Below are 26,197 nucleotides of genomic sequence, written 5' to 3' on the forward strand. Positions count from 1 at the left end.
GACCTTTACCTGGAGACCACATTTGACTTGCGCACTCTGCTTGTTTGTTATTCGGGGTTTCTATTGCTTTGTGATATTGTTCTTATTCTACCGGATATAAATATTATTGTCTCTTTTCATTGGACCCGGTTATTCGAATGTCTACTTAGCTTAAGTCTAGTTCATGCACCGGTGTCTGAAGTAGATTCTAGGCCGGCCATTATGTAGCCCAAGCAGCTCAAGTCCTGAACATAGACCATGTAGAACTGCGCAATAAAACACAGGGAAATGATCCGAATTACTCGTAACCTCAGGGGTTCGGTATGTTGATGATCTCGACATACCTGATATATTAATCGCCCCTAAAGATCAAGCTTAAATGCGATCAAGCAGGAGAAGCCAAGAGTCAGATTGCCGTATCGCCTATAATAGCAGTCTACAGCACCCATATGAGCGCAGCCGTACGGAGTAAAGATTATAGAGAAATGAAGTGGACCAGGGGGCTTGGAACCCTCGCCGATCCCTAGGCGTCATCGATGAAATCTGCTCCCCAACTCAACTTAACTTGTTCAACTCACTTCTCTCCTCTCTTTTTTTCCCTCCCATTTATCATCACTCCCCCAAGATGCAGCTCTGTGGCCGCCAAAAGCTCGTTCAGCGCAAGATGGTGCTGCTGTTAGTTGCCCCCCATTCTTATCGCAAGTCGCAAGGCGCAAACCAGATGCAATTGAACTAACGGATGAATAGAGGCGATGGAGCCTGCGGCAAGACATCGGCGCTGAACGTTTTTACTCGGGGGTGCGCATTTCCCCTCACCTGGCATTGATGGCATGACATAGCTGACTCCCCGTTTTAGTTTCTTCCCAACCGTCTAGTAAGAGCGTCTGTTCGGTCCCGGGTTATTTGATTCAGGTTTATTAACTATTGTCTCTTCAATTTACAGTGAGCCGACTGTTTTTGGTATGCGCTCATTCTCCAAACTCCACCTAGTGTTCGCTACTAACCTTTGCGATAATAGAGAACTACGTGCACGGTATTACTCCCTCAAGTCCCTCTATTCGCTCAATGCGATTCTAATGCGCGCTTTAGATATCTTTGTCGATGGGACACATGTGGAGCTGTCTCTCTGGGATACTGCGGGTCAGGAGGAGTTTGACCGTTTGCGCGCGCTTTCCTACGAGGACACCCATGTTTTGATGCTATGCTTCAGTGTAAGAGAATCTGTCGCTGCAATGACACAAGCAAGAAGCTAATCGTGGGGGTGGATAACAGGTCGACAGCCCCGACTCATTTGAGAACGTATCCTCCAAGTGGATCGCCGAAATCAACGACAATTGCCCGGGCGTGCGTGTGGTTCTGACGGCCCTCAAGTGTGATTTGCGCAAGGACGACGACCAGAACGATACCGATGCCATCTCGTTCGATCAGGGCCTTGCCAAGGCCAAGGAAATCGGCGCCGTGAAGTACCTCGGTGAGTGCAGTTCATATTCACCTCTCGTCGTGTGAGACTTGCGCAGAGCCCAGCTAACTCCAGTACCATAGAATGCTCCGCCGTCCAAAACAGGGGCATCAGAGAGAGCTTCTACGAAGCAGCCAAAGTCGCCATGGAAGTCAAGCCAACCGGAGCATCAACCTCCAGCCAGCAATGCGTTATCCTCTAAATGGGATTCGATGCCAGCACGCCCGACATGCATAGACCCCTGTCTTCTCTTCTTTTCTCTTCTCGCGTCGATTTATCGGGTATCTATGGCTTCTATCATATCTTTGAGTTTCCAGATATCCCGTCTTCGCAGCCCCTTTTCCTTCCCGCTTTCCGTCCTTCATCGATTCCCCCATGCATTTAGTGTTATGAGCTTGCCTAAGTCTTGTGTTCACTTGCGCGCGATTAATGTTTTGTTACTTCTACTTCTATCCCCCTCCATATCCAGTAATCAGTGGTATGGAGATTCGGTGCTCTACATGGCTCTTACAGGCTTATGCGGTTTTACAGCATTTCAGCGAGGTTGGTTCTCGTCTTTTTGATCCGTTTACAGATATAATACTGTTGGAATTGTATATGTCAAGATTAATCAATCCATGTTTGCTTTTTTACCAGAGCTCCTGCTCCATGCTCATCTTCATGCCGCTTTACCATACCACCTGAGATACCTCAGAAACGGGGTTGCCAATCAACCGGATCCGGGACTCCATACGTCGTATCTTTCCTGCTGGTAATAGCTAAGTTCCGGTGGCAATCATCTGTCATACCGGCCTACTGTATACTTTTAACCATACATCGATATCCCGGTGGTAAGGTTCGCAACAAGACTACCCCTTCACAAAGCAGTCCGACTTGACATGCAGGTCCCCGTCGGCTCTGACATGCATACAGTCATGATCGGGGGTACCCAGACAGATCATTGGCTCAGTACCACGACATTGTCATGCCTGCAGAGTACTGTATGAAACCAAGCAGCAAAGCTATGAATGAACCAATAGCAAAACGAAGAAAGCAAACAGGGAAGAAACTATACGACATCTATCCCATCTATTCGAATTAACTCCCTCATCCAAAGTAATCATACAAATCAGCACTGTATACTGTATAACATCCCCAAAACAGACCACTGCCTTAAAGTAAATCCTCCTCTCGAACCCGATAAACCTCCTCAATCCCCTCCCCCAAAGCCTTCTCCCCACAAGCAAAATCGGCATTCACACGCTCCACAAACCTCGCCACAAACGCATCCGCAACACTATCAATAGAAACACCATCTCCCTCAACCCCAACTCCCTGCAAACTAGTAGCCTCCTTCCCCTCCAACCCACAAGCAACAATCTGCCTAAAGAACCACATCGGCTCTTGCGTCACATTCAACCCAATCCCAAAAGAACTAATATTCCTCCTCAGATGCACGCCCACAGCAGTAATCTTCTTCGCCACCCGCTCCGCATCCCCAGAGGCAGTGTCTCGCACCCAAACCCCAGGATCCTCCGTCGTAAACCCCCGAACCCCGAACCCGTCCAGCAGATCAATCACACTATTCTCCAAGACGCGAATATGGCACCGAGGCGTCAGCCCAAGTCTCTTTAGATCGAGAATCGTGTATGCGACCATCTGGCCGGGTCCGTGGTAGGTGGTCTGCCCGCCGCGGAGGGTGGGATGGTATTCCGCTAGTGGGGGGCTGCCATTCGAGGCCCCGGTGAGGATTGAGCGGATGGGCTCGAGGGCTGGGGGGAGGGATAGGGGTGTGTTGTTCACGTTGCTTGGTGGGCTTGTATTTGAGGGGGGGAGGTCGCGCCGGCCTGTGGTGTAGACTGGGTTTGGGGTGAAGGTGATTATTGTTGGGTCTGGGGGTGGTGGGGGGTTTTTGGAGAGGGTGTTGGTTGGGTCGAGAGGATCTTGAGAAGAGAGGGAGCCTGGGGAGACTAGCTTTTTGTGTGTTAAGAGTCTTGTTGTTAGGGTTTGTTGGAGGTGGGAGACTCGGGCGAAAGGTGTTGTATTTGGGAGGTGGAGGTGGGCGAGGCGCATTTTTGGTAGTTGTTTTTTGATCGGAATTTGGAGATTTGGCTTTGATGACACTTTTTCGGTGTGATTGGAGGTTTGAAGTTGAGAATTAAGGTGGAATCTGTGTCAGCGCATGAAGGTTGCGTTTCCCGAGGAGTGAGAGGTTTTGCGGAGAAGCTGTGAGCTTTGACTCCGATAAGGTTTGATAGCCGTCATCGTCGACCTCAAATGTGTTATTCTACCTGGGCACTCTGTACACTATGAATGTGAATGGATGTCTCACTTGATTGTTGTGAATTGCTTGGCTTGTGTTTCTTATTTCATATTTTCTATTTATCAGGTCAAGCCAACCTAGCTATTTTACAAGCGCAGCCGTGCCGAACTGGATAAAGTATTGAATCATTGAACAACTGCTGGACAGACAACTTGCAACTTTTGAAATGCCAGAAGAACAAGTTCGAAAGGGAGCGACGCCGTTGACCAGATACCGGTGATGCCGAAACATTATGCGGAAACTCCATTAACCAGCTCAGCATTCTGACCCTCGGCCGGGAGCAAAACCCAGTCACGAACACCACCCTTCCAGTCCGCAATACGGCCCTCGGTCACACGAACTGTAACAACCCGCACATCAGTATCAATAGAGATACTAGGCCGTCTAGCATGGGGATCCTGCTGCTGCTGGCCAAACAGAGTGATCTCCTCCTCCTCAAAGGTATTATTCTCGAGGTGACGCTCCTTACACCACGACTCCTCCTCGGATCCAGAGTCCAAGAACCGGGCCTCACCACAGATAGTGGTGGAAATACTGGACAGCGCACTCGTGTTCAAATTGAGCAGCAGGCTGGCCAGAGACGACCGGGTCGCCGCGGGAGGAGGCGATCCCTCGCGTTCCCCGGTTGTAGCGCGGGTCGGGGGCCGATGTGACACCCAGTCGTGAACCAGCAAGGAAACGCGCGGGTTGGACAGCAGGTGGTTTGTTTTGCGCGATGCGGGGTTCGTGGTCATAATGATGGTGGGGTGGGGATCGTAGGGTGTCGAGGGGAGATAAGTATAGGACATCAGTGAGATATGGGGAGTTTTGTCATCGCATGTTGCGAGATGGAGCTGAGAATCGGGTTAGTTTGTGATTCTTCTCGATCTTCTTGAGCCGGATGTTGGTGGTACCACTTACGAAGCGGGAGTTCTTGAGGCATTGGATCACCTCGGATGGGAGGGATGTTGCGACATGAGGGTGGGTGGTTGTCGCAGATGCCTCGTAGGACAATGGGGGGTTCAGTGATTCAGCCATGATGCGTTGCTGAAGTGAAGCTTGGTGAAGAGTCGAGATCTGCCGATACTCGGGCGGTGTCTGATTGCCCAATCGCCGGATCGCCGTTGTCCGGAGCTACGTCATCACCTTCGTCTTCGCTATAACACCGTAAGCTATACATCTCTAACGTGATTCTACAGTATTAGGATCTTAGTACTGTAGGCTATGTTTACTAGCCGGAATACCCGCCGTTCTCGACTTGGTTTAGTCGTATGTTACACCTGCGCCTATACACGGAGTGAACGTGGAGACTCGGTTTCAGCATGTGGAGGATACAGGATACAGGATGCACGACTCACTCGTCCTGCCAATATCAGGCCATCGATCACAAGAGCACTGTCTCAAAGGTGTCATGGATACCAATAGACCCAATCATAGCAATCAGAGCTCGTAAGAGCTCTATAACCAAGTCTCAGGTACCCAGTACACATCAGCCATGTCATCATTACCCACATTTGGCTGGGTGATAGGCAGTCACTGGGGCAAATAGTACCAACACAGCCCGTCCCCAGTACCCGATCGACTGGGGGAAGCTCATTTTCCCCGCACATTCGAGCTCAAGTTTGAGAGATCAAATCAATTCACAGGCAAAAGCGGATTACCCTCCTTTGTCGGCAATTATTCCTGGGCTGCATACTTGACTTCCCCCTTCCTCTTCCCTTCTTCCCTCACCCTCACCCTTACCCTTGGCTTCACTCTCCCCTCTAATTTACTGGACTGTCTGCACCCTTCATCTACCCTCCTTGATCACCTCATTGTCGTGTGAACTTGTATTTCGTCATGTTGGCTCCACGCGTAGCCCGCTCAGCAACCTCGCTGTTACGGCCCTTCACCACATCAGCTGTGGCCTACCGATCACCCTCAATCAGAGATGTCACAGCCGATTCGACGGAGGAATTCCTCCGCCGGCAGAAGGAATTTCGCGAGAACCTGGAACAGGCTCGCTTGAGAAAAGAACAACAGGTAGAGAGTCAGTCTGTCAATGCTTCTGTCTCCTCTTCTACCCCTTCCCGTGAGTCCGCTCCCACTGCTCCGAAAGTGAGCAATGCGAGCAGCAATATTCGAACGCGTTCTTTCGATGCTGCGCAAACATTGGATCATATGGCAATGGGCTCACTGTCGATGCACCGTTATCTAGGAGAAGAACATCAGCAGGATGCCGCGAACAAACGGGGCCCTCTGTCCTCGCTCATCTACGGTACCAAGGAAGGCCAACACTTTGACAAGGACATCGAACGCTCCTTTTCGCAAGTGCTGGCGCGTGGTAAATATGTTCACTCTATTGTCATGCACGACGTCAAGCCGGATAAGGTCGATGAATATGTGGAGCTGGTGGGCCAGTGGTATCCACGTATGGCTGGCACCGAAGAGAACCGCGTCAATTTGGTCGGCAGCTGGCGAACACAAGTCGGTGACAATGATACCTTTAGTGCGTATGAAATCCGACCGAGCGATTGAGTGATTCACTGACTGGGTTGTTTGCATAGTCCACATTTGGGAATACCAACGTTACGAAGGCTACCATGCCTCGCTTCACAACATCTCGGAACACCCCGAGTTCCGTGAGTTCGACCGCAAGCTCAAAAGTCTAATCAAAAGCAAGAAAACGTCCCTCATGCAAGAGTTCTCTTTCTGGCCTACGACCCCACCCCGTCGTCTTGGTGGCCTGTTTGAGCTCCGGTCGTACACCCTGCACCCGGGCAACTTGTTGGAATGGGAGACACACTGGCGCCGTGGTCTGACCGCCCGTCGTGAGGTGATGGAAGGCGTGGGTGCCTGGTTTGTGCAAATTGGTGACTTGAACACCGTTCACCACCTCTGGCAATTCGCCAACTTGGAAGAGCGCAAGATTCGCCGTGAGCAGTCTTGGGGTGTTGAAGGATGGGCTGAGACTGTACACAAGACAGTACCTCTCATCCAGACCATGCAGAGTCGGATTCTCGTTCCGATGCCTTGGAGTCCTGTCGGTTAAATTGACAGTGCCGCGTTCGCCCTGACCTTTACGTTCCCTGAGGGTTGATCCCAGGATCTTGAAGCAAATTGTCAGGCAGATCCCCAATATATTTACAACGGGGGAAACCCTCTGCATCTGTATCTTAGCATTGGTTACGAAGCATTCGAAAGGCCGTCTATTTCGTTGATAGAAAGTAGAGTCGCGTAGCCAGAGTAGTCAGGAACCATATCCGGCTGTCGGGTAAAACCCCACTCGTATCCTCGACGATCCTAACTTTCTCGGCAGTAAATGAAGCATCTCATTGGCAAAAGTGCAGAGATCCAAGCGAAGTGTTGAGGGCACGTGTTGCCGAGTACAGGGCCCCTCTCCATGACAGCCATAGATGTGATTTAAACTCGGATCATCCCAAAGGAAAATATAGGAGGAAAAGACACAAAAGAATATAAGGAATCAAATAAACCCCCAAAAAAAGGGTGAAACAAAAAGACGAGTCTCAAGACCAAGTGTCAAGATCTTCAACATCGAATAGTTCCCTCCCCCGGAGACCCAGTTTTCCGCCTACTTTTTTTTCCGCTTTGTTTTCCTCCTTGAAATTCATCCATCGCCTGGACGCATCGCCTGGACACATCGCCTGGACACATCTCCAGTGATATTTTACCCGAGTCGACCTCGAACTCACATCCCGGATCGCATTACAATCGCGCGCCTATACCGCAACCCAGACGCGCCAACCGTCCGTCCCAATAACTTATATGCCTCCAGCACACCAACAACACACCCAATAATCACAGCGCGTAGCTAGTACGCGCATCACAGGGGAAATGGTGTACATCCGACAGAAGCACCTCCCAAACCTCAAGAACTACAAGTACGCGGGTGTTGACCACTCGCTCATCAGTCGGTACATCCTGAAGCCGTTTTACAACAAATGTGTTATCGGCTGTTTTCCCATGGGGATGGCGTGAGTATTCCCTCTCCATCTGTCTCATTGAACTCGTAAGGGAATTGGGCTTGGACTGGCCCTGAAGTTTGAGTCGACCGGGTACCTGGAAAAAGGACCAGGCACAATGCTCAACCCAGCTTCCCTTTCCTTCATTTCTCTCCGATCAATATATACAAGCGCAATATGACTGACTTTTGCCCGCTCTTTTGCTTTGCGCGTTAAAGACCCAATGCCGTAAGTCTTTGCCCATGCGACACATCTCTCCAGTCCAATGCACCCAACTATAAGACTCATGGATTCTAATCTCTTCTCTTGGGTGTATGTTAGATTACCCTCACCGGCTTCATGTTCGTCGTGTTCAATTTCATCACGGTCATGTGGTATAACCCGAATCTCGACACGGATTGCCCGACGTGGGTTTATGCCAGTTGCGCGCTAGGCTTGTTCCTATACCAGACTTTTGATGCTGTAGATGGCATGCAGGCGTATGTGGTGCTCCTCCTGGCTCAGGGAATCTTGACGAATCTAATTCTGGGTATAGACGGAGAACGAGACAGAGTGGACCTCTTGGAGAGCTGTTTGATCACAGTATGTCTATTCGAATCCATATTTGTATCCCGTGAGCAGGACGGATAGCTGACTACTCATTTCAGGTGTCGACGCATGCAACACCGGCCTCGGCGTACTGGTCTTTGCATCAGTGATGAACCTCGGCCAGGGCTGGATGACTTTCATTACCTTGTTCGGATGTAAGCCACGCCTCCGATATAAACCAGCCCAGTGAAATCCCTCTGACAACCACAGCAACCCTTACCTTCTATGTTCAAACCTGGGATGAATACTACACCCAGATCCTTACCCTAGGCGTGATCTCCGGCCCAGTCGAAGGCCTCCTAACCATCTGCACCGTGTTCGCATTCACGGCCTACGTCGGCGGCGGCAGTTTCTGGCACCAAGCCATGCTCCCAACCTTCGGCCTGTCCAAGCCAAGCTTCCTCTCAAACACTCTCTACGAAATGCCCTTCACACAGTGGTATCTCGTCTACGGCTCCTTCGTACTGATCTTCGCAACTGGCTCCAGCATCATGCATGTCATGCAGGTCCGTCGCGAGCGCGGCCAGGACCCCTTCACCCCTCTGTATGGACTGCTTCCCGTCGCTGTCATCTGGACGCTTGTTCCTGCCTACTTGTATCTCCAGCCGGCCATTCTGGAGAACTATACCATTCCATTTGGGCTGTTCGTTAGTCTGGTTTGTGCGTACTCTGTTGGGCGGATGATTGTTGGGCATCTTGTCCAGTCTGGTTTCCCCTACCAGAATGTTCTGCTCTACCCACTTGCACTGGGTGTGTTTGATAGTGCTGGTGCGGCTGTAGGTTTGTGGGAGAACCCCGTACTTGGATATGGTGTCGGCCAGGTTGCGTTTGTCTTCGTTTGCTTGGGCCTCTCTATTGGTATTTATGGAAGCTTTGTGGTACGTTTTCTTTCCTTGCCTCTTCCATCCCTTCTTCTACTTCGCTTGACTACAAATGGCTGACTCCTTTCCCCCCTCTAGTTCGACATCATCACCACGATATGTGATCACCTCGACATTTGGTGCCTGACCATCAAGTACCCCTTCACCGAGGAGACAGAGCACAAGAACGGTGTCGCCAAGAAGACCAAGTAAGGGGACCGGTGTGGGTGCAATCAAGTATACATTTTCGTGATTGATGCGTGGGTGGGACTAGTTCAACACCTCACCACACACTATCAATAGCTTCATTGCTGGGGAATTGGGTATAACCAGTACTCAAGGGGGAAAAGCATGGTTAATGATGCCTGGCTAATGATGTTTTCAGTACATAATTCTTTTCATTTTGTTCGGGGTTCGAGTGCCGATTTAGCGATAGAATATGAGTGTGTAATATGTTTATACATTGTTGTAAAGATCTTCCAAAAAGCTCAAAAAGAGACGTTGAAGAGTAAAGTTACTGTACTGCTGGGCCTGGGTAGGCAGTCTACACAGAACACCAGGGCTACATATGGTGATACTGAATAACTTGAAAGAGCCATTTAAAAGTTCTTGCGTTGTGTTTCATGAATGCTCAGTTTGCAGATGGTCATATCGTCGTAATTCAATTATCCTCATCATTAGTCGTGCTATCACGTAAGGAGAAAAGGAGAAAGCTTGCCGGTCGAATGCAAAGCTTCAATATTAGTACTTCCATCTTGGCTTAGCAAGGAGCTAGCATACTGGACGTGATCCAGTCCCAGTCAGTAAAATCTAGGTTATGTTGAAAGATCATAGATATCGGGGGACAAGTGATCAATGAATTGTACTGCAAATGCGGATCAAAAGATAATCGAGTTGTCTCGAACATGAAGCAAACCAATCAAGTTATTGAATAGACATGATAGACCGAGACGTGATAGACCGCAGCGTGTTGTAGCAAAGTCGAGTTCTTGTATATTAGGGCAAGGAATGCAAACGGAGTAGTAATAGCGAGCCGTAGGAAATATAGTGAGACAAACAATTGTCCAACCTGTTGGAAAGTCAACCATCCCTGTTTCTAGACAGCTGGAGCCAGTGATAGACAGCTATAGAGAGTAAAAGAGAAGTTGAGAAGAGTCGAGTGACTACATACTAGTCGCGGAATGCCTGCTAGGCCCAAACAGGAAGTCTCCACACGGGGAACCAGACATGGCTCTGCTTACATCAGGGCTTACCTGATGGCTTACCTACGGGAGGCCATCGCTGATTGGTGGGAGGTCTGCCGCCTTCCTGAAATAGGACACCAAGCGAGGGCACAAACGGGCACAAACCCTACCACCCCCAAACGGGACGCCCGGTCCAAATCCCTTCAAACTTCTCTTGGAAGACCACCTCATCCGCTACACACAAGGCCATCGCCATCAGCGCCATTAATCAACTATCTCGCTGATCGACTTTCACTCGTCAAGATGGTGAGCCCCCTTTTTTTCGGCCCTGATTTCGACCTTCACGCAAATCCCCATCCACATGGGGGGTCGACTATCATCGAATTTTCACATCGACTAACCACGTCGTCCTTAGGTTCTCGCGGTCGATCTCCTTAACCCCACGCCTCAGGCTGAGGCCCGTAAGCACAAGCTCAAGGTATGAAACAACCGATCTCCGAATACGATACGTGGAGGAAAAGATGAAAACCCAAACCCGAGATGGAAACCTGCACTGGAGACCTGGTACATGGATGCTCTCCGAGCAGAATGGACGAAGGAATACAACAGGACACCATCGGATATCGGGAATGGAAATTCAAGTGGAAATGATCGGAACAAGTGACTGATTCTTCGACTCGACCAACAGACCCTTGTGCCCCAGCCCCGCTCCTTCTTCATGGACGTCAAGTGCCCCGGTTGCTTCACCATCACCACCGTCTTCTCGCACGCCCAGACCGTCGTCATCTGCGCCGGTTGCTCCACCGTCCTTTGCCAGCCCACCGGTGGCAAGGCCCGTCTGACCGAGGGCTGCTCTTTCCGCCGCAAGTAAACGAGAAACGAATGAAAAACTTTTTTCTTGTTATGTTCCGGTTGAAACGTCAAAGAGAATTAGCATGGAGAAATTAGGATGAAAATACCAATCCCGGGGTTGACCTCTTCTTACCTCTTCTTTTTTGATTCGGCATAGGAGAGTTCCTACTTCTTTTAACCCGTCTCTTCCGGTCCCGGGCTTCAAAATGTCACATACCAAATTACCCTTTTTCAATATCACCCTTGCCCCTACGAAAAAAATGGATGGAATATTCTCTTTACAATTTCTTCGACTGGTTGGAATGGGAGGTGTGGATGGTGTGATATGCTTATCTCGCATCTACATCTACCTGCATCTTTGAGAAAGACAAATTTGAATGTGGCCTTTGGGACCCATTGCTCATCCTACTGTTTTCTTGCTCTTTTCTTTTTGCCTTTTCACGGTGATGATTCTAATATCTCAGCGTTGAATTTTTGTGTTTCTATGCATTGATGACGGATAGAAGATGGAATGACCCGCCCTCCCAACGACAACACCAAAAAAGCATTCGACAACAAAAAAAGCAACAGCATTCTGCTCAGGGAGTTCCGGATATCTGACACAATAAGGCACCAGGCTCTTTGGCTTGACTTTGTGCCACGTTTGATGTTTTGATTTCCTGATTTCTTGTGTTTTAAATGTATCTCCGACTTGTATAAAAAGGTTCTAGACTCAATTTAAGAGTTGCACCTTAGCCTAAACCCTGTAGCTTGAGCTTGTAGTCCTGGGCTTGTCGACCTCGAACCCTCGACATAGTTCACTTGTATGATGTCTTTGATGACCCCGGCCTATAGTATTTGGGATCTAGGATCATCACTGGCTGCACAAAACATGAGGCCAGCCTTACAAGTAGTCTATTTTCTTTGGCCAATGTCATGATTGCTTATGTGTGATAGCCACTCTCTGCCTTCCACCACCTAAACTTCACACACAGTACTGTATGATCATCTAGTTCCACTACAGCCTGTCCTACCAGGTGATCATGCGGAGAAACGCCACCCTGGTGTTATACTACTCTCCACAACCAAAGTTGGGTCTAAAAGTCCTGTCATGGAACAGACGATCCATGACATCATGTTTGGTTTTCTGATGATGCGCATTACATGGCATATGCAGATGGAATAGTCCAGAAAAGTAAAATGCGCACTGAGTAATCTCTGCTCCTATCCAGTACTTCTGATAGGAAGCCGGGTGTTTCCCAAGATCTCAAACTTATCCATCCAAGTATCCACTGAGTAGACGCTACAGTCCGTGCACGTCTCTATTTTTCTACTAGACATTGTCAACACAATTCATCTACTGTAGTGTAGATATAGATTCAAAGGAATTAAATAGTCGACAGGGGTATTGAATACGGAGTGTTACTGTTAAGAGTTCACTGTAGAGCACAATGTGTATACCAATATAAACGAACAAAAGCACCAATGCCACCATGCTTTCCAAAGAATATAGAAGCAGAAGAATATCAAGAAGCAACCCTTTATTCCATACCAGTGATGACCCTCATCTGGGCACTAACATCTGTAGCCCTGGAGGTCAAGTCACGGTAAGTCCTGATTTCCTATCACGGACTCCGCCTGCTTATCGCTTATCAGCGAAAAAGAGTCACTTCTCCTCCCCTCTTCCCCAGATGTATAAAAGAGTCCTGTCGCCCAAGGCTCTTCTGTCTAATACCCCAACCCTCCCACCCAAGTTCCACCCCATAAAACAGCATCATCTATCAACAATGGCACCAAACCCCTCCACCCAGCGCCAACCCCTAAAACTGCTGATGCTACACGGCTACACGCAATCAGGCCCCCTCTTCCACGCCAAAAGCCGCGCCTTGACAAAACACATCCAAAAAGCCTTTCCCCTGCATGATGTCAGCACCAGCTATCCCACAGCCCCGCTCCGCCTTCTGCCCGCCGAGATCCCCGGCTACGAGCCCTCAGAAACAAGCAATGAAACCTCCGCAATCGAAGCGTACGGCTGGTGGCGCCGCTCCAACACTGCCAATCCACCCTTATACACAGGCATGGAGGAAGGCCTGGCAACAGTCGCGCGCACCCTGGCCGAGGAGGGCCCCTTCGACGGCGTGATTGGGTTCTCGCAGGGCGCTGCGCTGGCTGCGATGGTTGCGTCGCTGCTGGAGCCTGGACGCAAGCGTAGCTTTGAGCATTTCGAATCCGTTACTGGCGAGGGTGGTGTGTCGGGCATGCCGTTCCTGGAGTCTTTTGCTGAGGAGGCGGGGTTCAAGCATCCGCCGCTTAAGTTTGCTATTTGTTATTCTGGGTTCAGGGCGCCTGGGGCGAGGTATCGTGGCTTCTTTGAAGAGCCGGCTATTCAGACACCCGTGCTGCATGTGCTTGGTAGTTTGGATGCTGTTGTTGAGGAGGGGAGGAGCCGGGCGTTGATTGAGGCTTGTGCTGGAGAGCCTGAGAAGGAGGGCTTGGTTGTTTGGCATCCTGGTGGTCACTTCTTGCCTAGTCAGCGACCTTACTTGGATGCTGCTGTGAAGTTTATTCGGGGATATGTTGGGCTCGAGGAGGAGAAGAAGAAAAAGGTTGAGGAGGTTGATGTCAATGATATGGATATGCCATTTTGACCGGCATATACTAGATTAGATTAGATTAGATTTGTGTATAGATGTCTGCATTTCTCAATTGACGAGTCAATGAGTTGACGACTGTTACTGTCTTTACTATTTCTACTGTGGATTTACTGCTGTAATATGAAAAGGTAATGTATGAATTCACATCTCATAGGTCTACCGGTGAATTAGATTACACGCGGTGGCATTCAATCCGACACATTCCAATCAGTGAGCCTTACCCACATCACTGCGAGTAGGCTGGATACGGGCCATCATCTCCTCCTTCGTGATCAAGTGATCAATGCGCTCAAGCAGACCCAGCAGGCTCTTCATGTCGCTGCTCCATTCGTTCAGGACATCATCAGCATCACGGGGTTTGGCAAAGTTGACCAACCGCGCGGGGCGGTCGATCTTGGCGTAGATGGTCTTCGACGTGACCAGGTCACTGATGTACTTCTCGGTCTCTTCCTCGGTGAGATCCAGAAGCTGGGTCAGGCGGCCCATCTGGATACGCGTGTAGTACTTGGCGACCACACGGACATTGTGTTCAATGACCCGTTTCCGTAGGTCTTGCCACCTCCGGTGAGCTTGGTTCTCAGTAGTCTGCTTGGCCTCGGCATCGAAGACGTCGGTGTTGCACAGGTGGGGACCGAACTGCTCGGCAACCATGGGCCAGCGCATCAACTCGGGGATGGTGAAGAGCTTAATGAGGCGGGCTTCCTCGGGGACTTGCGACAGACGGCTGTCTTGCTTGATGCGGTGCAGGAGATCGGATTGTTCATTATCGTATGGGGAGAGGACAACGTAGTAGACAATGCGGGCGAGTGACTATAATTCAGGTTAGTCCGAATCACAAAAAAAATGTGGATATGGAATCACATACGGCACGCAGCTGCTCTGGGTTGTTTTCGACGGCCTCCGTGTCCAGAACCTCCCGGTAGTTCTTGCAAACTTCGAGGTAGTTGTTGTCGTGGTTAGCCAAGGTGATCTGCTGTTCGAAGTAACGAAGCTTGAGATCTGTGACATCGTCATCCACCTCCATAGGAGCCTCATCAGGTCCACGGGTCTTCTCTCGCTCCTCAGCCTCCTTCTTAAGCTTCTCGATTTGCTCGGCGGACTTCTTGGGCTTGCGGTTGAAGTAGCGCTTGTTGATCTTGCGACTGAGAATCTGGGCCTGTGTCCAGTCCCCACGCTCAATGCACAAAGAGACCTGCTCCAAGATGAATTCTGTCTTTTCCCGTCTCGTCATCGATCCAAATGTCTCTACTTGCAGCTCACACAGGATGTCTGCTGCTGAGTTGAGGTCTCCTTGGGTCTTTTTGATATTCGAAAGGATGCGGGTGACGCGGGCTCGCTCTACTTCAACAAAGATCTTCGACGACTGTTAGCGATAATTTTATCACTCGCAAGGATAGTCAGCCTACCTTTCCCTCGGTCACTGTCCGCAGAGTCTCAATCACAGACATCTTAACCTCCAAGCTCGGTGTCTCCTCCAAGAATCCCATCACCGTCTGCACCATCTTCGTTGTGGCCTGCTTGAGTTGGGCATGTTTCTTGGATAGGAGGAGCACTTGGTCGTTGAGAAGGTTCCAGTCGCCGGCATTCTTGCTGATGGTAACAATGGCAATCAGGAGTCGCGATGTGGTGGCGAGATCAGATGCCTGAATAGGAAAGTGTCGGTTAGTGTGTGTTTCGCGGTGAAGTTGATGAGGTTCGGCGTCATACCTGTCTCGATTGCTTCTCCAAACCCAACAGCTTATCGATCGCTCCCTGGACATCGGTCTAATTATACGTTAATTCTGGCCTTGGTGCCTTTTGACTCGTTCAAACCACCCACCTTAGCAAGACCTTCCGCCTCTGGGATGAGCTTGTCGGCATCCTTGGTGAAGTCCTTCTCGGGCTTCAAGAGGCCGCCGGACATGATGACGATGTGGTTGATGTAGTGGTCGATTCGAAACAAGTCAATATCAAAGTGGACGGACTTTGGGCTGTTCTCGTATTGGACGCTGAGCGGCGTGAGATTCGTGGAATGGCAGATGAGATGGAGGTGATGCTGGAGCTCCGATGTTGCGCCCTTACGAGCTGGAAGCTCCGGTGCACGTGACCCAACATTGCTTTCGAAGGTTCTACAGTCACGAAGTCGAGCACACTTTCCATTAACCACCTTCGAAGACAGATTGGACTAGTGGTAGACAAAAATATGGGCCTGAATGCTAGCCATTTCTTTCCTAAATTAGGCATTCAACCATCATGTAGGCATATCGATAGAATCGATAGACGCAGGTATAAGAGCATACACGCACATATAACGTTCACATCTAACCTAACTACTAAGTCTTACATAGCTAAGTATACCTTTAGAGAGACCTATTACCATCGTCCTAGAGGACCATACACTGTACACGCCAGACCATATAACCCAATGCAGAAGCCAAACCCCGGTATTACCTAAGCAAGCACGCAATTGCCTTTAGCCGCATTGAGCCACAAAGAAGTATAGAAAAAAAAGATATAGACGTGAGTCACCTGATGGAGCCATTCGGAATTGATATTTGTGTGCCAGCAGACAATTCTTGACTTCTGTACGTTCTCTTTGAATCAGCAATTCGCCACGGATTAGTGGTGTCGAGGGTCCTTATCGTTATCACCAATCGCGAAAGCCCTTTTACTCATTCCTTTCTCCGCGGAAGTGTGGCAAGTCAAGCCATTGGGTGACTGTGACTACTTTATATTGACCAAAGGTCTCCCGGAGGATTCACACGCTCGAGACTAATCCGGAGTGTGCTCGCGATCGCAGATCCGAAAGCGTCTCTTTCTCAAAAAATCATTTGGAGGGGCATCGCGCTTCGTCCCACTATACTTCCACCATGAAGGATGCATCATCCACCACGGGGTCTGCCGCGCCGTTGATGGTGTCGTGGAATGCCGAATCACAAGTGCACTTGATCGTGGGCTCTAATCCTCTTGCTGCGGCGAGATGTACGAAGGCTCTCGAGGTCGGCGCACGACCAATCATTATTGCGCCGGAGACTGTGGACATGCATTACACTCTATCTGAGCATATCTCCAAAGGCTCTGCTCAATGGGTGCGTCGCGAGTTTCAAGATAGCGACTTGACAACCTTGGGAAGAGAAGAAATCGACCACGTTGTGGACCTGACCTTCGTCACTTTGGGTGGAGGTAACCCGCTGAGTATGACTTGCTTGTTCGACCCTTGACCTGCGGATACTGATCGAAGTATAGGCTCCCATATCTCGAAGCTCTGTCGGCGTCTAAGAATCCCTATCAATGTGTCAGACGCCCCCGAACTCTGCTCATTTACCCTACTCTCCACCTATTCGGATGGGCCCCTCCACGTCGGAATCACAACCTCAGGCCGTGGCTGCAAGCTTGCATCCCGTCTGCGCAGGGAGATTGCTGCTTTCCTTCCCCAGAACCTCGGCACGGCCATTGATAGAATGGGTGCCGTGCGGAGGCGGCTGTGGGAGGAAGACAATGCGGCCGGATCAGAAGGCACCTCCTATGAGGGAGAAGACGACGATACAACAGGTCAAAACCACACGTTCAACAATCTGGTCACAGAAGGAGATTCCGCGGCATCTAAGACGAGAAGAATGCGTTGGCTGTCCCAGATCTGTGAATACTGGCCTCTGCGAAAGCTGGTCTCTATCACCGATGCCGACATAGACGCCATCCTAGAAGCCTATTCTTCTGGAAAGGAGAATGCCCAAGATGTCAACGACATTGAATCTCCTTCGAAGAAAGGAAAAATCGTCCTCGCTGGCTCTGGACCCGGTCACCCAGACTTGCTCACTCGCGCTACGTATCACGCAATCCACAACGCCGACATCATTCTTGCAGACAAACTGGTCCCAGCCCCAGTACTGGATCTGATTCCCCGCCGAACAGAAGTGCACATTGCACGCAAGTTCCCCGGCAACGCAGACCAAGCCCAAGAGGAGTTCCTGCAGATGGGCCTGGCAGCCCTGAAAAACGGACGCCAGGTGCTCCGCTTGAAGCAGGGAGATCCTTACCTATATGGCCGTGGAGCAGAGGAATTCGAGTTTTTCAGAAACGAAGGCTATTCCCCGGTCGTGTTGCCTGGCATCACCAGCGCCATGAGCGCATCCCTATTCGCTGATATCCCCGCTACCCACCGCGGCGTCTCAGATCAGGTTCTCGTTTGCACAGGAACCGGTCGAAAGGGTGCTGCTCCAAACCCCCCTACCTACGTACCCACCCAAACAGTGGTATTCCTCATGGCTTTACACCGTCTCTCTGCTCTTATTGAGTCTCTCACCGGCTTCCCGGATGACACTGGGTCTCAAACTCGCACTCTCTGGCCCAAGGAAACACCATGTGCGATTGTCGAGCGCGCATCATGCCCAGACCAGCGCGTCATTCGCTCGACGCTGGAACATGTTTGTTTGGCATTTGAAGAGGCAGGATCACGACCACCAGGATTGTTGGTTGTTGGAGCCAGCTGTCACGTTTTGCACAATCCTCAAGGCCAAAAATGGGTAATTGAGGAAGGATTCCATGGATTGGATGAGCTGCGCAGCGAAGTGGACGCGGTTGCAGTCCCAGGGGAGAAGAGAAAGCGTGAAGCGTAATTTCTCCGATATGATGATTTTCAAGCGATGGAACTGCTGCATATGTAAATAGATAAGCATTCAGATACCCCAAGATACGAAATAGACATGATTCTTGAAATTCGATATATATGTAGTAGTGAAACAAAATAGTTGTAATATGTGAAGGTGCAGGGTCCGATAGCCAACATATATATAGTGGAGCCCGGGCCATGCTGATCACTCCACCTCATTCACATCTTCAATTCTTACAACCATCGTCAAATTATCAACAATGTCGAACAGGCCCGCAAAGCCAGTCTATTTCTCAAACGGAGAGTTGTTGGAGACGTAATGACCTCATTTTTGTCTACAAATACAGACCAGAACCCGCTGACTGGGACACAACAGGCCCCCGATCTCCGTGCGGCTCAGTCGCTTTGTGGAGAGCATCTACTTCTTCTTTGGCCTTTACTTCACTAGTCTATTCTCGGTATGTTTCTCTACCATGCGAAGGCTTCTTTTTCGCCCAGTCTCGCCTTCTCCCTTCCCTCTACTTCTCCCGCGCACCCAGATCAGGCTAACCCGTCACCCCATCCAGCTCGACGCCTACAAAGCCGCCGAGGACTCCTCATTCAACATTCACCGCTCAAGCAACAGATACACTACCCGGCCGCGCTGGGGAGGTAACTCCTCATATGGTTCAGGAGGTGGAGGTGGTGGAGGCGGCGGCGGCGGTGGTCCGGGACCAGCTCCGAGGCGCGTAGGGCGTGTGGACGATGTTCGCGGACCAGAGTGTGGAAGCTGTCGATAGATATATATTGACCGGCTTGCAAAAATCCTGCTGCATAATATCAATGCCAGGGAGGGTGCATGTATGAGAAGGGATGGTCCATTTGTGCAAGGAAGTTTTTACCCTATGCTGCATGGGGTTCTGGACGAGTGTTTTTCTCTTTCTTTGGTGGAGATTTGATCATCGAATGCAATGCATTGGAGATTGAAAGGGATCCTGCCGTTGCCTTGAGTTCCTGTATCCGAGTCAAGGGAAATAGTGTCCTCTATCAACTTCTCTTCCGTATAGTAAACACAACCAAACACCCGCCACACCGCCTCTTATCGTGTCAAGATGAATCACGGGGCGTCATCATGAGATGTTTAGTATACACGTGACATCCCCTCTTCTAGAAGAGGGGAAACAGTGAACTAAAATGCTACCTAAGGCGTGGATTACTATTCAGTATACCGGCGGACTGAATCCCGCATCCATTGAATTTGATATCCTATCGCCATTGACGCTTCATTACCGCAATTCCCAAAAATGAGCGCCATACCAGCAACCGATGCCGAATGGGCACAAAAGATATCAGACATGAAAAAACACCTCCCAAAACGAACGCTCAGCCAGCCGCCAATACCGCTGCGAATCAACCGGACAATAGACCACACCCTCCTAAGCACCCCCATCGACGTGACCCAAATCGACAACCTCTGCGAGGAAGCCCTCGACCAAGACTTTGCATCAGTCTGCGTCCGCCTCGAGCACGTCGCGCGGGCCGCAGCACTCGTCAAAGACTCCAACACGCTCGTAGCATGCGTAATAGCCTTCCCAGAAGGCACACACGAAACAATCGAGAAAGTACGCGAAGCCAAAGAAGCCGTAGCGCAAGGCGCGCGGGAACTGGACATGGTCATCTGGTACAATTTACTCAAGGAAGGCCGGTATACGGAAGTCTACGACGATATCCTGGCTGTGCGCAAGGCGGCCCCGTCACCGATTGTGCTCAAGGCGATTCTGGAGGCGTCTGTGCTTGATAAGGAGCAGTTGATTGATGCGACGATTGTGGCTTGTATGGCTGGGGCGGATTTCATTAAGACTAGTACTGGTTGGAATGGGGGTGCTTCTGTCCAGCATGTTGCGCTTATGAGGATTGCGGCTGATATGTGTGGACGGTCTTGCATGATTAAGGCTAGTGGGGGGCTTAGGACTGCTGAGGATGTTTTGAGGATGTTGAAGGCTGGGGCGCATCGGATTGGGACGAGTGGGGGAGTGAAGATCATGCGCGAGGTTAACGAGGGGGAGGTTTTGGAGCAGGGGGCTAGTCATGCTACTTATTGATGGGGATGAAGGATGAAGGATGCTGTTGTTATATCGGATTGGGGGTTGGGGATGTGGAGTGTGGTTTAGAGTTAACCTTGGAATGTATAACGGCATTCGTCTTATTCTAACGTTATACATTTTCTGTAGTGCAGGTTGGTATAACTTGGTGGGTGGATATATGCGGATCAAGCTATAGATGTCGTGAGCTATAGATAGACAGACTCGTCGGCGTGTATGTTAAGAGGTACCAGACTGCATATTTTCTATCAGAAATAAGTATATGCGTAATTGAATTGCTCATTCATGATATGGACGTAGCATCTTATTACCTGCCTGAAACCGAGATGATATATTTACTAAACACCAGCGCCGATCCTGCAAATCATGCCCAAAATACCAAAGGCGAACTTTTATTCATCACTTTGATCATCCGAGTCACTGGTCACAGCGCCATCGTCGATCTCCATCTTCTTGACAGCCGCATCGCCATTGCGACCCTTCTTCTCTGCAGCGAGCCATACCTCCCGTCTCTTAGTCGCGCGCTCCTGCTTCTTTGCTTGGCGCATGGCCTTGTCTTGCTGAGCAAGCTCCTGCTTCTCATGGAGCTCATTTATATGATCCTGCAAATTGGCAAGCTTGGAGCGCAGCTTAACGACCTCATCATCTGCACTGTGGCGAGCTGTCTCATTCACTGCTACCTTCTTCTTGAGCACAGACACTTCGCTTTCCAGCTCGGTAACTTGGGACTCGCGAGCAGCTGATTCCGCGGCGCTCTCTCTGGCTACTGGAGCACTTGAGGAGACACGGACTTCTGCGCCGGGCTGACGGAATGCGGCTAGCTCGGTGAGGCCATCCTGAATCATTGAGTCGGGGAAGAAGGCGTGGGTGAGCGCCTGAGAGAATTCGGTTGGTTTGCGAGATCGGTTTTCGGTGGGTGCGATGAGGTGAGTGTGGAACATGTACTCTGCTGGCACGGCACCAGAGGCATGTGCCGGTGCCGAAAGTCCATTGTCATGGCGGGGCTTGATGATAGTGTGCGCGGTCCGCTTCAAGTCTGACGAAGGGTGGGGAATGCCACCCGGGGGAAGCATAACAAGATTTGTGATCGGGTGGGTGTAATCGGCAACCGATGATGTATACTTGTGTCGCGCAATGTTCCATGATAGCACCTTGCCACCGTTGTGGCCGGACAGAAGTGTGGTGCCGTCATATGTAAGGGAGATTGTCTTAACTGAGCCGGACTCGGCTGAAGGAGGAAGCCACCTGTCTTCCATGGATACTTGCACAGGTGTAGATTGAACTGAGGAATCGTGAAGAGGATGCTGCACAGACTGGCCACGGTAGAAGTCCACTGACTGCACGCTGCCGTCTTCATATCCAACGTAGAATGCCCGGTCAACGGGGTCCAGAGCCACTGATGTCGCGGACAAAGGCAGAAGGAAGGTTCTCATCGCGCGCCCAGTCTGATAGTCCCATGCAATTGCGGTGTTATCCTTTGCGGTTGAAACCACAATGTTGTGTCGGCCATTGCTATGTCCTACAGCAAGGGAAGTGATACCTGCGCGGTGGTTTGAGAAGGTTCGGATAGGCGAGTTCGTCGGTTGACGAGTTGCGCTTAGAGCAGGCTTTGAGAATGACAAAATGCTAGGCAAGGACCAGACATGCACACTAGCATCAGCCGAGCCAGAGAGAATGAAGTTAGATGTAGGGTCGACAACGAGTGAGGTGACTGGTTGTAGATGAGAAGCTGTCGAGGCGACTTGACGACCTGTGCATGTCTAGAAAGGAAGAGCTGTCAGACGGACAACGACATTGCGAAATGATTTGACAAGATTGAACATACCTCCCATAGAATCAATCGGCCACCCTCGGTGCCCAGAACCAAGACATCACCATACTTGCCCCCCGCAACAGCAATGCTGCGGATACGCTCCGGAAATGGAACAATGGCCTCTTGGTTACCCTTTTCGCGACTGTACACGTGCACTACCGCTTTGTCGGCTTGGGCCGTGAAAATATGCGAGGGGCTGACAGCCAGACAGTTGGGCGCGGTCGAGCTCTTCTTGAAAGTCGATCGCAGTATGGACGTAGGCTGCAATTCGTGGACACAGATCCCTACATCTCTGAGCGAGGCTGTCGGAGATTTGGCGGATGACAGCACCGACGCCACAAATGATTCGGAAAGCATCAGGAATTCTAAATTGGAGAATGAGGCTGTAGAGGAGTTTCAAGTTTCATTCCTGCCGAGCTTTTTTTTCCTAATCGATAACGGAGATGTTTGCACTGTTTGACAGCGATCTATATGAAGTACCGTTGTGATGTGTCTATTGCGCTGTAGGTCGGTAGACTCATTGGGTTCTGCTAATGCAACCTTCTGAGAAATCTCCGATAGCTAATTCAGAGCCAACGCTAATGTAGCTAATGTTTCAGCTGCTAATTCCTTGCAACAGCTGAACATTTGAACTCTGGATGTATCATCATTAGTCAGCGCCAAAAGCCCTAAAAGTTTCAGCCGTATGAGGTATCAACTTGTTTTTTGCTCTAATCGATTCGGTCTGTCATCTTCATTTGGCTCTTGCCACCCAGAATGAGGCTTGTTGAATGCTTGCCTTTACCAAGCATTTATATCTAAGCTGTAGATGGATGGCAACCTTGGTATGAACCAGGTGACTGCAAGGGATAGACTCGAACGAGAAGAAGGGATGGATTGCCGTTGCAACGAGACACAACATCCAATGAAGACCCACTTCAGTACACCCTCTGGGCGATCGTATTGCCCTTCTCAAGGGACTTGATTCGTCCCGGCTTCATTTGCCCCCTCCCGCATCCCATTTGTCTCATTCCTAGTGCCCACCGGACACCTAGCTATGACGATATTAGGGGACAGATTAGGGCCTCTCCACGTTGACGGGCTCCTGCAGGACCAAAGATCGAACTCTGTATCCAATGGTTGTCCGTTCCTCGCTGGTCTCTCATCTTTCCTTGGAATGCAAGGACGACGCGACATTCTCACTATTATTACCCTGGCCCGTGCCTAGTACACCCGACGTGCGGGTTGTGCTTGACGACGGACCCTCTGTACAGCCTGAAGGGGGAATGGTGCTGAACATTTTCGGGGTTCTTCATGGCAGGGTTTCGGTCCTGTCAAGGGATGTCCACTTGAGCCTGACCCTATCCACCTTGAGCTACCTGACTAGCGCCACTACCTCTGTATAAGGATATATCCAGCCCCTGCATGGGTCGGAGATTGTGTTTGTTTTGGCTGATATTATACTCTTTCTGGATCTCATTCTCATCTTGGTTATTGTTGTGCAACCTACTTTGCTTTTTTCCATCTCCAACACGACTGCCTTCCCAGCCGCGTGCACCATTGTCCACTATGGACTGCGGTGTTAGAAAGATGCCCAACAAGGCATGCTTTCCACCGCCCATTCAAACTCATATAAAGAATCAAAATTCACACTCGTCTTGTATGAGCCACGATGCAATGACAACATTTGCTGAGCCTATTCCATCACCCCGCCGATGGTCGCCAACCTATCAACCTCGGAGGCGCAGCAGACAAGTGCCTTCGTTATCTTTCGTTCCATCACCAGTCATGCCTCGTATAGAATCGCATGATTATACAACCACTTTGACTCGACGTCCATTGGAACGAGGCCCGGCCTACATGTCGCCATTCAGATCGGTTCGCAGAATGAAGGAACCGTTTCAACTAATGCTCCCGACATCTCCAGCATCAGTTGATAGTGCACCTTGTTTTCCTGAAAAGCCAATGAGGACTTCAAAGCTGCCGGGCGGCCACAGTCTGCGAACATGGCGTTCGGATCAAAACCTGACATGCACAAATATGGAAACATTTGGGCTTTTACCAAGTCCACCAATATCAGAATCTAGGCCGGCGAGTGCAGGACCTGAGTCTTCATACTTTGACTCCAGGTCATCATCTGAAACAGACGATTCAAAAGAGGAGACAGAAACGGAAACAGAGACAGACACGGAAAACGCAACTGGGACCGACGCGGAGAATGAACGACAAGGGGAGACAGTCTCGATTGCGATCTCTGACGAGGGGAGGATCAGCTACCAAGCCTATCGACCTCCTGATTGGAAAGACCAGCCGCGAACAGACGTTATGAACGTTCACGAAGCACACTCGGAGTTCGTGCGGCAGTGCGAGGCAAACAACGAGGAAGGATCAAAAGCACCAGACAATTCGGTAATATCTATTACCTCTCCGAAGTCAGTCTACAGTGAGAAGAATTTCCCGCCGGGGAGCTCACCGCGACCGCAACGCCCCAGAACTGCGACTGTTTCAAGTGAAGCTAGCTGGGTACCGAGTAATTTCTCTTACTGTGAACGCTGGTTGCAAAACGTGCCAGTTGACAGAATAGACGACAAAGATACACCTCCACGGGTCGTCAACAGGCGAAAGGTCCAAATCGTGGAGAATGATCCGCCGATGCCAAAGCTGGATATCATACCAGGTGCCAAAGCTTTAGAGGAGCCTGTGGTAAGTTCTGATCTTCTCTTACTTCAGTCCGAATGACAGCTGACCTTATCTCAGCGCTTTGTTGTGGCTAGTAAAACCAAACCGAAGCTTGTTGACATTGCTCGACAATCTTCACCTTCCATACCGTTACCTCCGCCACCCTCTCTACAGCCACAGATCGTACCTACTACGCCAGATCAACGTCAGGAAGAGGTTTCTGCCTTTAGCCCAGACACTCCACTTGACATGTCTGATAGTGGCTATGGAACCCGTGATTCCGGCTATTCAATAGAAAGTTACGACGACCCTAAAGATGACGACGACGCATACACCGATCCAGGGTCACTGACCTCGGACAGCGTTACGTCCACCGTTGTCTGTGAAAGACCCGAATCTTCGCACGGGGAGCAAGAAACCTTCCCCCATCCCGCAATTAGATCTGGCAGTGTAAGTCCGACAGCATCCTCTCAAGACTTATCTGATTCCCCGGTGGGATCATCCAACATGTCCGACAAAGAGGAGGAGAAGCAGCGATTGTGGCACCATGAGTGGACCTTGGATGATCACGAATGGACTCTTGATGAGCTTGATCATTCCGTGAAAGACTTCCCCCGACACATGCTTCGCCTCACCTCACCTGTCATTGTCTTCCTCCGCAAAAATGACGAGAAGGCCCTTCTCAGGCCATTCCGTACTATCTTTCCCGATGTCACCGAAAACCTACTCGACTGTCTCTGCGCTGCTCTTCTAGCACGCAACTACCTTCTTTCGTTATCAACAATCAACCGCCGCAAACGTCCTGTTTCAAACAGGAACGACTCTTACGCTGTTGATGCTGTACCAACAAAAGCCTACAGCACATTAGGCATACAGATCCCCTCTGGATCTCCTGCCAAAATGACCAGCCGTCTCCTTGGATCTCGCAGTGCTGACCTTCGCCGTGAGCTCGAACGAATCATTGACAATCTCCTTTTTGCCATTTGTGGACGGTCCGACCCTACCCTCAAATCGGCCGTCGAAGTTCTTGCACAGGTCCTTGAAACCAATGCCTAGAATCGATCACTCCTTGCATCCAAATTTCCTTGCCTCTATCGGTCCTTCTTGCAGTACCTTCGTTCAATCTCCTCCTTTCATCTCTCTCGTCTCTCCTTCCATCTCCTTTTACCTCTTCGCTTGAACTGATATCACTTCACTCTCCTTGATCTCATCTCCTTTTCTCATCCTTGATCCTAATCTCCTGCTGCGCTCGGTGCCCA

General features: G+C 50.2%; 13 protein-coding genes across 13 annotated transcripts; 9 read left to right on the plus strand and 4 right to left on the minus strand.

Annotated features, from left to right (window-relative positions):
* Window positions 1-604: 604 nt before the first annotated feature.
* Window positions 605-1,640, plus strand: rho3 (Rho family GTPase RHO3; the record flags this gene model as incomplete). Its single annotated transcript, XM_057126899.1, has 8 exons — window positions 605-654; window positions 727-777; window positions 836-853; window positions 923-939; window positions 998-1,012; window positions 1,069-1,190; window positions 1,252-1,450; window positions 1,522-1,640. The coding sequence occupies 8 exons, from the start codon at window positions 605-607 to the stop codon at window positions 1,638-1,640; spliced, it is 591 nt and encodes a 196-aa protein (XP_056985789.1).
* Window positions 1,641-2,590: 950 nt separating this feature from the next.
* N7511_004475 (lipoyl(octanoyl) transferase LIP2) lies at window positions 2,591-3,490 on the minus strand (the record flags this gene model as incomplete). The annotated part of the gene is made up of 1 exon (XM_057126900.1): window positions 2,591-3,490. One exon carries the CDS (start codon window positions 3,488-3,490, stop codon window positions 2,591-2,593), a length of 900 nt encoding a protein of 299 aa, XP_056985790.1.
* A 480-nt stretch (window positions 3,491-3,970) lies between these two features.
* N7511_004476 (pyridoxamine 5'-phosphate oxidase family protein) lies at window positions 3,971-4,757 on the minus strand (the record flags this gene model as incomplete). The annotated part of the gene is made up of 2 exons (XM_057126901.1): window positions 3,971-4,573; window positions 4,641-4,757. The coding sequence occupies 2 exons, from the start codon at window positions 4,755-4,757 to the stop codon at window positions 3,971-3,973; spliced, it is 720 nt and encodes a 239-aa protein (XP_056985791.1).
* An 801-nt stretch (window positions 4,758-5,558) lies between these two features.
* N7511_004477 (NIPSNAP family protein) lies at window positions 5,559-6,750 on the plus strand (the record flags this gene model as incomplete). Its single annotated transcript, XM_057126902.1, has 2 exons — window positions 5,559-6,207; window positions 6,266-6,750. 2 exons carry the CDS (start codon window positions 5,559-5,561, stop codon window positions 6,748-6,750), a joined length of 1,134 nt encoding a protein of 377 aa, XP_056985792.1.
* Window positions 6,751-7,553: 803 nt separating this feature from the next.
* On the plus strand, window positions 7,554-9,342 carry N7511_004478 (aminoalcoholphosphotransferase; the record flags this gene model as incomplete). The annotated part of the gene is made up of 6 exons (XM_057126903.1): window positions 7,554-7,664; window positions 8,003-8,160; window positions 8,217-8,263; window positions 8,329-8,424; window positions 8,480-9,147; window positions 9,229-9,342. The coding sequence occupies 6 exons, from the start codon at window positions 7,554-7,556 to the stop codon at window positions 9,340-9,342; spliced, it is 1,194 nt and encodes a 397-aa protein (XP_056985793.1).
* Window positions 9,343-10,385: 1,043 nt separating this feature from the next.
* N7511_004479 (40S ribosomal eS27 domain-containing protein) lies at window positions 10,386-11,310 on the plus strand (the record flags this gene model as incomplete). Its single annotated transcript, XM_057126904.1, has 3 exons — window positions 10,386-10,619; window positions 10,729-10,791; window positions 11,002-11,310. 3 exons carry the CDS (start codon window positions 10,386-10,388, stop codon window positions 11,182-11,184), a joined length of 480 nt encoding a protein of 159 aa, XP_056985794.1. The 3' UTR covers window positions 11,185-11,310.
* Window positions 11,311-12,931: 1,621 nt separating this feature from the next.
* Window positions 12,932-13,792, plus strand: N7511_004480 (alpha/beta hydrolase; the record flags this gene model as incomplete). The annotated part of the gene is made up of 1 exon (XM_057126905.1): window positions 12,932-13,792. The coding sequence occupies one exon, from the start codon at window positions 12,932-12,934 to the stop codon at window positions 13,790-13,792; it is 861 nt and encodes a 286-aa protein (XP_056985795.1).
* A 213-nt stretch (window positions 13,793-14,005) lies between these two features.
* Window positions 14,006-15,701, minus strand: N7511_004481 (proteasome regulatory particle lid subunit RPN5; the record flags this gene model as incomplete). Its single annotated transcript, XM_057126906.1, has 5 exons — window positions 14,006-14,608; window positions 14,664-15,152; window positions 15,205-15,441; window positions 15,506-15,562; window positions 15,618-15,701. 5 exons carry the CDS (start codon window positions 15,699-15,701, stop codon window positions 14,006-14,008), a joined length of 1,470 nt encoding a protein of 489 aa, XP_056985796.1.
* Window positions 15,702-16,647: 946 nt separating this feature from the next.
* Window positions 16,648-18,393, plus strand: N7511_004482 (putative siroheme synthase; the record flags this gene model as incomplete). Its single annotated transcript, XM_057126907.1, has 2 exons — window positions 16,648-16,972; window positions 17,024-18,393. 2 exons carry the CDS (start codon window positions 16,648-16,650, stop codon window positions 18,391-18,393), a joined length of 1,695 nt encoding a protein of 564 aa, XP_056985797.1.
* A 466-nt stretch (window positions 18,394-18,859) lies between these two features.
* Window positions 18,860-19,165, plus strand: N7511_004483 (uncharacterized protein; the record flags this gene model as incomplete). Its single annotated transcript, XM_057126908.1, has 1 exon — window positions 18,860-19,165. One exon carries the CDS (start codon window positions 18,860-18,862, stop codon window positions 19,163-19,165), a length of 306 nt encoding a protein of 101 aa, XP_056985798.1.
* A 504-nt stretch (window positions 19,166-19,669) lies between these two features.
* On the plus strand, window positions 19,670-20,467 carry N7511_004484 (2-deoxyribose-5-phosphate aldolase; the record flags this gene model as incomplete). Its single annotated transcript, XM_057126909.1, has 1 exon — window positions 19,670-20,467. The coding sequence occupies one exon, from the start codon at window positions 19,670-19,672 to the stop codon at window positions 20,465-20,467; it is 798 nt and encodes a 265-aa protein (XP_056985799.1).
* Window positions 20,468-20,859: 392 nt separating this feature from the next.
* Window positions 20,860-22,637, minus strand: N7511_004485 (putative ribosomal assembly complex component Ipi3; the record flags this gene model as incomplete). The annotated part of the gene is made up of 2 exons (XM_057126910.1): window positions 20,860-22,227; window positions 22,293-22,637. 2 exons carry the CDS (start codon window positions 22,635-22,637, stop codon window positions 20,860-20,862), a joined length of 1,713 nt encoding a protein of 570 aa, XP_056985800.1.
* A 1,662-nt stretch (window positions 22,638-24,299) lies between these two features.
* Window positions 24,300-25,994, plus strand: N7511_004486 (uncharacterized protein; the record flags this gene model as incomplete). Its single annotated transcript, XM_057126911.1, has 2 exons — window positions 24,300-24,962; window positions 25,017-25,994. 2 exons carry the CDS (start codon window positions 24,300-24,302, stop codon window positions 25,992-25,994), a joined length of 1,641 nt encoding a protein of 546 aa, XP_056985801.1.
* Between the last annotated feature and the right edge of the window lie 203 nt (window positions 25,995-26,197).

Source organism: Penicillium nucicola (assembly GCF_028828085.1).
Source record: "Penicillium nucicola strain IBT 29836 chromosome Unknown utg000003l, whole genome shotgun sequence".
NCBI classification, from domain to species: domain Eukaryota; kingdom Fungi; phylum Ascomycota; class Eurotiomycetes; order Eurotiales; family Aspergillaceae; genus Penicillium; species Penicillium nucicola.